Source organism: Camelina sativa, unplaced genomic scaffold (genome assembly GCF_000633955.1).
Source record: "Camelina sativa cultivar DH55 unplaced genomic scaffold, Cs unpScaffold00543, whole genome shotgun sequence".
Classification (NCBI taxonomy): domain Eukaryota; kingdom Viridiplantae; phylum Streptophyta; class Magnoliopsida; order Brassicales; family Brassicaceae; genus Camelina; species Camelina sativa.
Genome location: NW_010921723.1, coordinates 81,528 through 94,803, shown reverse-complemented (window position 1 = coordinate 94,803; position 13,276 = coordinate 81,528). Strand labels below are relative to the sequence as shown.

The window sequence follows — 13,276 nt, the reverse complement described above, 5'->3', positions numbered from 1 at the left end:
AATCGGTGTCGACCGATGCTACAGGAACTGGTGCCGACCGATGCTGAAATGGTGCCGATCGATGCTACTCGATATGGTGCCGACCGATGCTCCTCAATATGGTATCGATCGATGCCTCTTCTGCAGACACGATATGCGCAAAAATGAGCGACGAACTCCGACTCCAATCAACACGATTTCGACCCCAAACACGTCTAACCATCTCGGAATTCATTAGAAATCACAAATACAAAGTACCCAAGCAAGCAAACACCACAAACAACAAGGAATCACACAAAACAAAGGAGATCTCATGCTTAGATCAACCATGGTCAAGCACTCACCTCAAAAAAACAGAAGGAAAAGATTGAAAAACGGTAGAGCAACTCCTTAGGAAGCTTCTCCTTCGTTCCCAGCAACAGAAAACCCAAGAGTGGCCATCAATCTCACAAAATCTCTCTTAGGAAACTCAAGAACACACTTTTCTCCTTTTTCTCTCAAAAACACAAACGGCGACACAAAACTCCTTTTCCCAAAACCCTTGTTTCGTCATTTAGTCACTTATAAACGATTTAGGAATTTAATTGAACCAACCCGAACCAAACAGCAATTTAAAACAAACCGGACCAAACCAGAAAAACATGGTGTCGATCGATACACCAAGGGTGTCGATCGACACGCACACCAAAACCTTAAAAATTGGTTCGCGGATGTTACACATGGTATGTGTTTGAATTGTTTTGCGAGACATAGTATGCTCAGTTTCATTTGTTTTACGAGACATGGTATGTGTTTGAATTGTTTTGCAAGACATAGTATACTCAGTTTCATTTGTTTTGCGAGACATGGTATGCTGAGATTCATTTAGTTCATTGTTTCTTATTGAATTTGTTAGATTATACAACTGTTTGTACAGTTATATTTCAGGTTTTTTGGGTTTTGTAGGTACATTTCAGGTTTTTGTGGGTACTTTGTGAAACAACCCTTCCCGTTTTTTTTTTTTTAATACCTTAATTTACTAGTGGTCCCATACCCACTAACATCCTAGCAACAATCAATAACCGCGGAATAACCAAATAGAACAAATTCCATTAAACCAAAAGAATTTCAACAACCATAAACCAAAACTCAATAACAGCATAATCCAAATAAAGAATTAACCAAAAGCTAACATCCTATAATGTTCCATTGACTTAATCTAGCAACCTAACAACAGCTAGACCACAATCAATCAAGCCTCTAGAACATCCTCCTCCTCATAGCCCTTGATTCCACGATCACACTTTTCCTTTACCTGCACACCACAAACAACAATTGAGATGCGTAAGTATTATCATAAATACTTAGTGAGGCCATCCTCCCATCTACTGGGTTATACACACAAGCAGATGAGACCCTCAAGTTCAAGCAAAACAAACAACACACAACAATACATCAAACCAGAAAAACAAGTCTCGGATAAGACTAGTGTCGACCGATGCCAAACGGTGTCGATCGATGCTACAACAAGGTGTCGACCGATGCCAAACAGTGTCGACCGATGCCCATCAAATTGGTGTCGACCGATGCTCCTGAGTGTCGATCGATGCCTCCTCTGCAGACACGATCTGCGCGAATCCCAGCGACGAACTCCGACTCCAATCAACCCAAAATCGACTCCAATCAAGTCTATCCATCTCGGAATTCACTAGAAATCACACAAACAACGAACCCAAGCAACAAAACAACACAAACAGCAAGGAAAACACTCAAACAAGAGAGATCTCATGCTTAGATCAACCATGGTCAAGCACTCACCTCAAGAACAAGAAGTTTGGATTGAGAAACGTGGAAAACAACACCTCCAGAAGCTTCCCCTTCGATTCCAGCAACAGCTAACCCTCCTACAGCCTCAGATCTCTCCAAAATCACCAAGAACAAGCCCAGAAATCTCAGAAAACGTTTTTCTCTCTTTTCTCTCTTTCTTTTCACTCAACGGCGACAAAATGAGACTCTGAAACCCTAAAATTCGTCCTAAGACACTTATAACTCGACTTAGGGATTTTAATTGAACCAAACCGAACCAATTCGGCAATTAAATCAAACCGGTCGAACCCAGAAATTAGTGGTGTCGATCGATGCCACTAGGGTGTCGATCGACACTCCTTCCAAAATCCCAAATTCTGGTTCGCGGATGTTACAATTCTCCCCCACCAATACGGATTCGTCCCCGAATCCCGCAATACCGTCCATCTGCCAAGGACCTCCGTGCCACCGTCATCACGGCCCGCACGTCCCCAGACCGGACTAAACACCATCAGTCAAGGTTTCCCGTGCCACTGTCGCAACAGCCCGCACACCTCCGACTGACCCTCGAGGTCTCCCTCTAGCCAATATACTCGCATCATAACACTATCTGCTCACAACTCAGTGCTTCCCCCGTCCGTGGTCGCAACCAACGAATCATGCCGGCTCGCTATCAGGCCAACCGCCTTAAGCTACGGCATCCAGGAAGTCACACACACACACTCCCCCCGCTCTCGGGTCGCAACCCTCGAGACATACCGGCTCACTGCCGAGCCTCGGCTCACAGCTACGGTATCCAGGGAGCCTCACATATCCCGCTCTTGGGTCGTCACCCTCAAGCGCGCTCTCGGATCGTCATCCGAAGCAACATACCACTCCCACTCTCTGGCCACAAAGTCCATCGAGCTATCGGTATCACGTGAGTTGGGCCCACACGGCCTAGAGCAAAAACAAACACTGATGCCAACGAGTATCTCCCGGCTAGATCTACCTCACTTTTCCACAAAACATTCCCATTTTAGAAACTTCCTATTTATGGAAACCTTCCTTTTGTGGAAACTTTCTATTTATGGAAACTTTCCAAAAATAGAAACCCGAGCTATTTCTCTTTTCCCATGACAACAACAGTCAAACATAAAGAAAAATACTCATCTTATTAATCTCAAAATGTCATAATCGTTACAATCTCAACGAAATTACATCAGAAAAACCAAAAATACAACAACCGGAGCCAACAACCCGCATCCCGAGCACCACCTCATCTTGATACTTAGTCGCACAACCAACCACCCCTAAGCGACCAAATATCAAGAGAGATGGGCTGGAATACTCCGTACACCCGTTTTTCGGTTTGTATCCGTCCCGAAAAAAGGTACCTGCAGCTTTAGGATCGAGTGAAGGGTATAATAATTATATTATCCATGAATAATGATCGAGTATTGGATATTAATTTAATTTTTGAGCGTTTCGTTACCCGTCTCATTACCCGTTTTATTACCCGACTCATAAATACACGTTAATATTTTGTAGAAAATGTTACCAGCATGAGGAAATACTTATGTAAATTTGGATTTGTTTGTTACAAAATAATAGTAGAAAATTTATTAATTCTATACATGTTATAAAATCATATATTTAATTTACTTAAGGTCATACTCTGATTTCGACCCGTAGTTGGTACTACTATTTTGGTTTGGTGCAATATCAAATTCGTTAATTATACATTCGGTAAAGCCAAAAAAATCCAACAAAACATGTATTGACCCGTCATTTGGTATTACAAATTGATGTGATCGTGTTTAGAAATCTTAATATACCAAATTTACAAATTGAAGTTATTGGTATAACATGTTGTATATTAATTTTATAGGTGAAAATTACAATTAGGATATGTATATTATCAATATTATACACTTAGTATTGTTTATATAGTGAATATTGTGTATAAACAATTAAGTTTTAGGCAATTAAATAGTTTGTTATTATTTCCTAAGATTTATGAAACAATAAATAGAGTTTTATTATTTTGTAAACAAATATAAACTTTTCTTTTGTTAGTTATTAGAATAATTAAAATATAATAGCATTTTCGTAATATGTCACATCAGAACTGGTTAAATTTTTAACAACGTAGCTTAAATAAGTATATAGATATATTTTAAAAATATAAACAATATTGTATCCTAATTTTAATATATATTTGTTATTATTAAATGATTTAGATATGTAAATATTTAATCTTAGTTTTATAAATAAATTTAAGTTTATAATTTTCTAAATAGTTTGTTATTGTTTCCTAAGATTTCTGAAACAATAAATAGAATCTGTTTAATTAGTTTATTACATAATTTCGATAAAATTTTATTATTATTTTATTAAATAATTTTGAAATTATTTTATTAATGATTTCTTGTAATCTAATAAATTAATAATTACTATTTTTTGGATAATCATTTTCAGGTTATAACAAATTAATATTAAGATTCTGTTATTATATTTTGTATTAAAATATAATCGTATTTTGTGTAATATTTTATATGGAATAGGATTATTTGTTTAGAGGGTTGATTAGATTTTATAGTTCAATTTGAAGTATTTACGAGAATTGTTCGTATATATTATTATTTTTTGGAGTAAAATGTGTATTATTATTTTTTGACTTAAATTGTTAACAGTTCTGAAGAATCACACAATGACACTCTGCTTTCCTTTTCTACTTTTCTCCGAAGGCAAACCCTAATAATTCCAATCCCTAAACCGTCGCATTTTGGCGCCAATTTCCATCTTCCTCATCATGGTCTCCGATTCCGGCGTAACCACAATCGCCGGCAACTCAGAAACCCTAAACATCGACTCTACAAATCTCTACTCATCAGCAATCTCCTCTATCTCTCCCCAATTCCCCCCACCGAAACCACCCTTCTCATCTCTTTCAATCCCTCAATCAAAACGAATCCCCAAAACTAATTTTATCGTGGACCTCTTCCGCTTCCCACAACACTCCTCCTCCTCCTCATCCTCCTCCTTCGCCTTCTTCCTCTCGCATTTCCACTCCGATCATTACTCCGGCCTCTCGTCTTCTTGGTCCAGAGGAATTATCTTCTGCTCACACAAAACCGCTCGTCTCGTTGAACAAGTCCTTCAAGTTCCGTCACAGTTCGTCTTCGCTTTGCCTATGCAACAAATCGTTGTGATCGATGGCTCTGAAGTTGTTTTGATTGACGCGAATCACTGTCCTGGAGCGGTACAGTTCTTGTTTAAAGTCACATTGGAGGATGGTGGATTTGAGAGGTATGTTCATACTGGAGATTTTCGATTCTGTGATGAGATGAGATTTGATTCGTCTCTAAGTGGCTTTGTTGGATGTGATGGTGTGTTCTGGATACTACTTATTGTAATCCTAAGTTTGTTTTCCCGACTCAAGAGGAATCTGTTGGTTATGTGGTTAGTGTGGTAGATAAGATTAGTGAGGAGTGTGTGGATACGAAGAAGAAGGTTTTGTTTCTTGTTGCTACTTATATTGTTGGTAAAGAGAAGATTTTGGTTGAGATAGCTAGGAGATGTAAGAGGAAAATCGTTGTGGATGCGAGGAAGATCTCGATTTTGTCGGTTTTGGGGTGTGGAGAGGATGGAATGTTTACAGAGGATGAGAATGAGAGCGATGTTCATGTTGTGGGATGGAATGTGTTGGGTGAGACTTGGCCGTATTTTAGGCCGAATTTTTTGAAAATGAATGAGATTATGGTTGAGAAAGGGTATGATAAAGTTGTAGGTTTTGTGCCTACAGGGTGGACTTATGAAGTGAAGCGGAATAAGTTTGCGGTTAGGTTTAAAGATTCAATGGAGATTCATCTTGTACCGTATAGTGAGCATTCGAATTATGATGAACTTAGAGAGTACATTAAGTTCTTGAAACCTAAAAGAGTTATTCCTACTGTTGGAGTTGATATCGAGAAGCTTGATAGCAAGGAGGTTAATAAGATGCAGAAACATTTTTCAGGATTGGTAGATGAAATGGCAAACAAGAAGGATTTTTTATTGGGTTTCTATCGCCAATCTTACCAGAAGAATGAGAAAAATGACATAGATGTTTACGAAGGGGAAGAGAAAAAAGTATGTGAAGACGGTGGAGATAATGTTTCATCATCTACAGGACCCTTATTGCATGATACAGCTCCTAGTTCTGTGACGGAAAGATTGTTGGTAGAAGTACGTGATTCTTTGCCTGCTTGGGTTACTGAAGAGCAGATGTTAGATCTGATTAAGAAGCATGCTGGTGATCCTGTGGAAATCGTAAGTAACTTTTATGAATGTGAAGCAGAGCTTTACAAGCAATCCTCTCTCCCCACGCCTTCCTTCGAAAATCAGGTTGTTTCGTTTGATGACGATGTAACCGACTTGCAACCAAATCCTGTGAAGAGCACTTGTCCAGATGTTCGAGCAATTCAAAAAGGTTTTGACTCACCAAGAAAAATGAATTTAACAAAGGGTACCATTTCTCCTGGGAAAAGAAGCAAAAGCTCGGGCAGTAGTAAGTCTAACAAGAAGGCCAAGAAAGATCCAAAATCGAAACCAGTTGGTCCGAGGCAGCCAACCATTTTTAAGTTCTTCAATAAGGTCTTGGGTAGTGGATCTAATTCTGTTGGTGTTTGTTCAGAGGCTGAAGGATGCAATACTGATAAAAAGATGGTCCACAATGATGCGACACAAATATACAAAGAAGTGACAGATCAATTTATTGATATTGTCAATGGTTATGAATGTTTAAGAGATTATGTTGCGTCCATCATTGATGAGGCTAAAGGAGATATAAATCGGGCATTGGACATCTATTACAGCAAACCCAGTGAAATACCTGGTGAGCATGCAGGTGAGGGAGGACTCTCTAGCAAAACGATCCAGTTTCCGGAATTTCCACAAGCATGCTCCTCTCAGGAGAACAAAAAGGCACCAGAAAAATCAGGATATGAAGTTAACATATGTGTGCAGACATCAGCAGAAGAAATTGTGGACAAAAATTATGTATCTCTACCTTCGGAAAAGTATAAACCTAAAGAGCACGGTTGGTGTAGTTATATGCAGACTTATAAAAATTTCACTATTTTGATTTTTTAAGTTTAGAGAGTTTGCAGTGTTGTAGGAATTTTCAGCCAACTTAAATTTCTATGTGTTTGGTGGTATATTGCAGCTTGTTGGAGGGAGGGACAACCAGCTCCATATATACACCTTGTCCGAACATTTGCTTCCGTTGAAGGTGAAAAGGGCAAGATCAAAGCTATGTCTATGCTTTGCAACATGTTTAGAAGGTTGCCAACTCTCTTTGTTTCCGGTTCACTCTGTTGATTAAGCTGCAGCAATGATGACTGGAACTTATATATCTGTATAAATCTCATTTATCAGTTTGTTGGCTCTCTCTCCAGAAGATGTTCTGCCCGCTGTTTATCTTTGCACAAATAAGATTGCCGCTGACCATGAGAATATTGTCAGTTTAAGTTTTATCTTTTTTTCTTCTCGTTTTATTTGAATAAAATGAAAAAGAATTACTGATCATGTATTAATTGTGGGTGCAGGAGCTTAACATTGGTGGAAGCCTAATCTCTTCTGCATTGGAAGAAGCATGTGGAATAAGTCGATCTACTGTGAGAGATATGTATAATAGGCTGGGGGATCTTGGTGAAGACAATTCTATGCCATCCAGTTAATTTTTGGCTGTTATTCTTTCCTTTCCTTCTGCTGAAATAGGCTTTAAATATTAAAATTCTCAGGAGATGTTGCTCAGCTATGTCGACAAACGCAAAAGCTACTGGTTCCTCCACCTCCACTTCTAGTTAGAGATGTGTTTTCAACTTTACTAAAGATAAGGTAAAGAGCTTAACTGGTAATTCGTACTACAAAATAGCTATTAAACTGATGATAATTTGTCTCTTTGAAGATGAAAATATTCGGACTTGCTTGTTCATCTGTCTGTTAAAATGGCTATAACGAATATCTTTGTTAAAGACCTTTATACATATAACAGCATTTCTATTCTAAATTTTATATTGGTCTTGTTGGTGGCTTCCCTTCTTTTTACATCTATTTCATGCATATATAGGTATAAGTACTATGGATGCCTAAGACAATGAGGATTTGCTGGAATAAATTAAATGATTTTATGTGGTCTCCAGATAACTATTCAGGTTCTTGAAAGTAAGTGGGACAGATTTAGATGACCTTGTGTGTTGATTTTGACACTCTTAAGCTATCTTTAAATGCTAAATGTTATTGACAGATACTCTACGTGAGCAGAACAGTATGTGATTTCTGTCTGGTAATTCATTTAAGCTTTCGTCCAACTAAGGACAGATTCATTGTTAGTGGATCATTATAATGATCTTTGTTTTCTAGCCGGAAATTGTTTTACATCAAGTTATTCTAGAAAGATCCTAACAGTTTTCCTCAGTTTGCAAACAGGTACTGGAAGTACTAGGCAAAAGAAAAATCTCATCGTGAAGCTAATGCGCTCTTGTAGAGAAAAAGAGATCAAATTTCTTGTTAGAACGTTGGTAAGAGTTTCCTGAAGATAATTTTTTCATAATATTGTTCACAACTTCCGTGTTACAAGCAGCGATGTCCCTGTTCAGGCCCGTAATTTAAGGATTGGCGCTATGTTGAGAACTGTTTTGCCTGCACTCGGGCAAGCAATCGTTATGAATTCTTTCTGGAATTGCCATAACAAAGAACCATCAGAAAGCAGTTTCAGAGAGAAACTTGAGGTTTGATTTTATTTCCTTTCTTCGTTCAGACAAAGTGTTTTCTCGTCACTTACCAAGTCAAGTGTGTTTTCAAAAGTTCATATCCAAGTTTATGAGGAAACTTCAAAATTTCAGGGTGTTTCTGCTGCAGTAGTTGAGGCTTACAACATTCTTCCTTCTCTGGTTAGCTTTAAATGTCAACTTTTACCTTCCCGTCTTCTTTTTGCTTTGCCATTTCATGCAAAACGTCATTTTAGTATTTTACTTTTTTATTTGTTTGCATTAATTTTTGTTTTTACGGCTAATAACGTTAGGGTGAATTTGTGAAAATACATGAATCTGTTTTTTCTTAAAATTTTGTTTTCTGAAAAAAAAATGAGTTCCAGCTGTTTACTTCAAACTGTTTGTTCTTTGTCCTACTTAGTATAGTAAAGCTTTCAAGTAGAGACATCAATATCAATACATTATTCATTATTTGTTTCCAAACAGGACGTGGTTGTTCCTTCTCTCATGGAAAAAGACATTGAGTTTTCAACGTCAACTTTGTCAATGGTCCCAGGGATACCTATAAAACCCATGCTTGCAAAGTAATTGTGGAGATCCACCTGACATCTTTGTTTGCAAGACAATGATTAGAACTGCTGATCTCATGCCTATATTACTGTTTTTCAGAATTGCTAAGGGGGTTCAAGATTTTTATAACCTCTTCCAAGACAAGGCTTTTACTTGTGAATACAAGTAAGTTTGTCTCAAGAACTTCTCTTAAATTGCTAGAAACTGATAAATTTCTGATTGTAAACAGAATGTCTGTTTATTTCTTTCGACTCGCAACCCTTGAATCTTCTTTGCATTTTGTTAGATACCATTAAATGTTACGGTAGAGTTGATATTATTTCCATGGTCTTTGCACTCGATTGATCTCCACTTATCTTCCGTGTTTTCTGAATCACCTTGCTATTATGCCTAATTATGACTTTCAGATATGATGGCCAGCGCGCCCAGATCCATAAGTTACTTGATGGTACTGTGCGTATCTTTTCTCGGAATGGGGACGAAACAACATCCAGATTTCCGGATCTGGTTGATGTCATAAAACGGTTTTCTTGCCATGTCGCTGAGACATTCATGTTGGACGCAGAGGTAGGAGAATTTTCATATGATTCACTATATACCTCTTTATCTATCTAAACCCCTCTAGGCACAGGAAAACGAGGCAAGGGACCTTTTGCTGGTTTTCAAAATCAACCAGTACTTGTTTATCATCAATTCTCTTGTTCAAACATGGTATAGTGGATTTTTATGGTTTTAGGTGGTTGCCACTGATAGATTGAATGGAAACAAACTCATGTCATTCCAAGAGTTATCAACAAGAGAGAGAGGGAGCAAAGATGCTTTGATAACTACAGAAAGTATTAAGGTATTGAACACAATATCATACAACCTTATAACAACTATATGATTATCAGCATCAATGTCAAAAATTTCAGCAGTTTTCTCATTGGCTTTATTAATTACGTTATTGCCCCTTGTCCTTTGTTGTTGTGACGGGTACAAACCTGTCACCTGTTTTATTTCATGTTTTTATAATTGCTTGGATATGGGGACAAATTTTTTATGTTTAGGATGTTAGACTCCATTTCCAATTGAATGTTAGTATGGAAGTTCACATCGTTGTGCATTTTAGTCTCTACGACTCAAGTTCTCAACAAAGCCAGGCAAATAGGAGTTTTTTTGTTTGTTTGTTTTTTTTAGTATGTTTGGTAATTTCCTAAAGAAGATTTTCCTTTTCGTCCTCTTGAATCCATTGCATACAAAGCTCTTAGTCCATTGTCATTTTTCTAGTTTTTCAATATGTTCTTCTAGATGTATATTTTATTTTCTTCTAATGGCTTTCTGCAGGTTGAAGTATGCGTCTTCGTGTTTGATATTATGTTCGTCAATGGAGAACAGTATGAGTCTCTTACTCACTATTTTTATTTTCATTTGCATTTATCCTAATAACTTATATGTTGAGTTGTAATTTACTTCGTGTATCAATGCAGGATGTTGGCTCTTCCCCTCCGTGAGAGACGAAGGCGTAATTCCCATCATTCTCTTTTTTTTTTCCTTAACATGGTGCATTTATTTTCTCTACCAGGTTCATATATGCACACTCTTGTCTTACTTGGTTATGCTCAAACTTTCAGGTCTAAAGGAGGTCTTCCCTGAGACTAGACCAGGTTATCTTGAATATGCTAAGGAAATAACTGTAAGTGCTACGGTAGCTTCTCACCTCAAAGTTATAGGCCAGAACATTGTGAAACCTTCTTCTGTAAGTGTTTTGGTGTTTTCATTGATTCGATCATTGTTTAATAGGTGGGAGCAGAAGAAGCGTCTTTGAATAATCAAGACACTTTGAGTAGGATAAATGCTTTTCTCGAAGAAGCATTTCATTCATCTTGTGAAGGAATCATGGTCAAGTCTTTAGATGTTGATGCTGGATACTACCCTACAAAGCGCTCTGATTCATGGCTCAAGGTCTCTTTGCTGTAAATTATCTTACTAAACATAATGTGTTTGGAATGGATTAGATGGTGTTATTTTTTTCTGGTTCAGGTTAAGCGAGATTATGTGGATGGATTGGGCGACACATTGGATTTAGTTCCTATAGGTGCTTGGCATGGCAACGGGAGAAAAGCAGGATGGTAGTAAAATTATATTTCCCAACTTTCTCTTTTTACTGAAAAGAAAAATGTTTGAATAGGCCTTGTAGCGTTGAAGCTCAATAGTAATCATTAGTATACTGGTAATTTTTCAAATGCATCTTGATTAATTCTGATTTTTTTCTGTTATTGTGTGTAGGTATAGTCCATTCCTTATGGCCTGCTTCAACCCTGAGACTGAGGAATTCCAAAGTGTATGTCGTGTCATGTCTGGTTTTTCTGATGCCTTTTACATCGAGGTAATGAAAAGCTCAGCTACACTTTCGCACTTCTCCATTCATCCAACCTTCAATGATAAATTTTATGAATTCGAACATTGTGACTAATGGTGGACATCTAGTTTATTGTTTGGTAGTTTTCAGTTTCGGTTTTGTTAGTTTTATAGAAGCTGAAACCAGTAGAACCCAATTGTAATTCAGTACGGTCTGATGTGATTGGGGTTTGGTTTTCGGGTTTTCTTTTTTTTTAACCTTTGTTATAAAATGATGAAACAGATCGTGTAGTACATACATTTTGGTTCACAGGTTCGGTTTTGGTCTATGTTTCGTCTCCCAATTGTGACTTGAGAACAATTTCAAGCGTGATTCTACTACTTTCTAGTATCGAGGATCATCAATAATATGCTTATCTTGCAGATGAAAGAATTCTACTCCGGGGAAAAGATCCTTGCGAAAAAGCCGCCTTACTACAGAACAGGGGAGACACCTGACATGTGGTTTTCCGCAGAGGTTGTTTGGGAAATCAGAGGTGCAGATTTCACGGTCTCGCCTGTTCACAGTGCCGCTTTAGGTCTAGTCCATCCATCTCGAGGGATTTCTGTTAGGTTTCCGAGATTTCTTCGTAAAGTGACAGATAGAAATCCTGAGGAATGCAGCACGGCTACAGATATCGCGGAGATGTTTCATGCTCAAACCAGAAAAATGAACATCGTCTCTCAATAGTAACATGCTCCTAGTTGCTTTTGGTTCGTTTAGGCGTTTTGGCTAGCAAGCTCTTGGCAAGGGTGTTTAAATTAGTTGCCGATATTTTTTGTGGTTTCTATTCTAATCGGTTTGTAAACTTATGTGTAAATACGACTAAAAAAAAGCATGTGTAAATGTTTCTTCCTAAACTATGTGAATGTTTAGCCAATATGTATATATTATGTATCTGCATCACTTTTTCTCTTTTGATTTCGGAACGCACGTCTTACTGGTAACAACAATACGAAACTAAAATCTAGAAAAATATCAAAAACAACATCGTGTTACTCAATATTGAAAATGTCAATTTATATCATTAATTTTTGGAAGATTCTCATAAATGGCATAAAAATTAGCACAATATCTCTAAAATTTTGAAAATAGCACTATATTTCAAAATTTTTCTTTCAAAATTAAATCCTAAATTCAAATTACTAAATTCTACCCCTCAAAAGTCAAAACTATACCTTAAATATAAAACTAAGAGCCAAAACCTAAAAAAAAATTTAAACCTAATTTTAAAACATTTTTATTACGTTAAATAAGTGAAAATAGACCAGATTGACACAAAAATGGAAAAATATTGCTAGATTGACATCCTCCTATAGAGAAAAACTAGATTGACACAATGTTATGTTTAAATTACCAAAAAGCCAACAAAAATTGAAATTGGAAATAAAAAATATAGAATTAAATACTAAATACCCTAAAACTAATAATACTGAAACATAACCAAAAAAAAAAGACATTCAGTTTCTTGACTTTCTCCTTCGTTACAACCAAGAACAAAAGAGAACCTTTGGTACCGCCGGCGAAGAAGTAAAATTTTTCGGTCTCTGTGTGTGATTAATCTCGGAATCGGAGGTGGTTGGTTTTCGGTTTCGGTGGCTGGTTGATTTCGGGGAGTAGTTTTCGGTGGTTTCGGTGGCGGGTCGATTGTAAGAACAAGAGTAGAAACGGTGGCTGTCGATTCCGCAACCGGCGAACTTCAGAGTTAGCTGCCGGCGAACTAAGAACAAGAGTTGTTTCGGTGGCTGTCGATTCTGTCCGGCGGTGAGGATTGTTTTTTTTCCTTAATAGGAACAATTACTGATTTGATTTCAATTCTTTCTAA

At 37.3% G+C, this 13,276-nt stretch overlaps 1 protein-coding gene across 1 annotated transcript; it reads left to right on the top strand.

The window, feature by feature from the left end:
- Positions 1 to 4,558: 4,558 nt before the first annotated feature.
- On the top strand, positions 4,559 to 12,141 carry LOC104773439 (DNA ligase 6-like). The gene is given in 20 exon segments (XM_019242662.1): positions 4,559 to 5,141; positions 5,144 to 6,826; positions 6,953 to 7,070; positions 7,165 to 7,246; positions 7,335 to 7,437; positions 7,530 to 7,626; positions 8,207 to 8,309; positions 8,388 to 8,519; positions 8,634 to 8,681; positions 8,988 to 9,085; positions 9,171 to 9,236; positions 9,479 to 9,638; positions 9,808 to 9,915; positions 10,398 to 10,447; positions 10,541 to 10,575; positions 10,685 to 10,746; positions 10,854 to 11,015; positions 11,094 to 11,182; positions 11,340 to 11,439; positions 11,836 to 12,141. Coding segments are annotated over 20 exon segments (4,185 nt in total).
- The last annotated feature ends 1,135 nt before the right edge of the window (positions 12,142 to 13,276 follow it).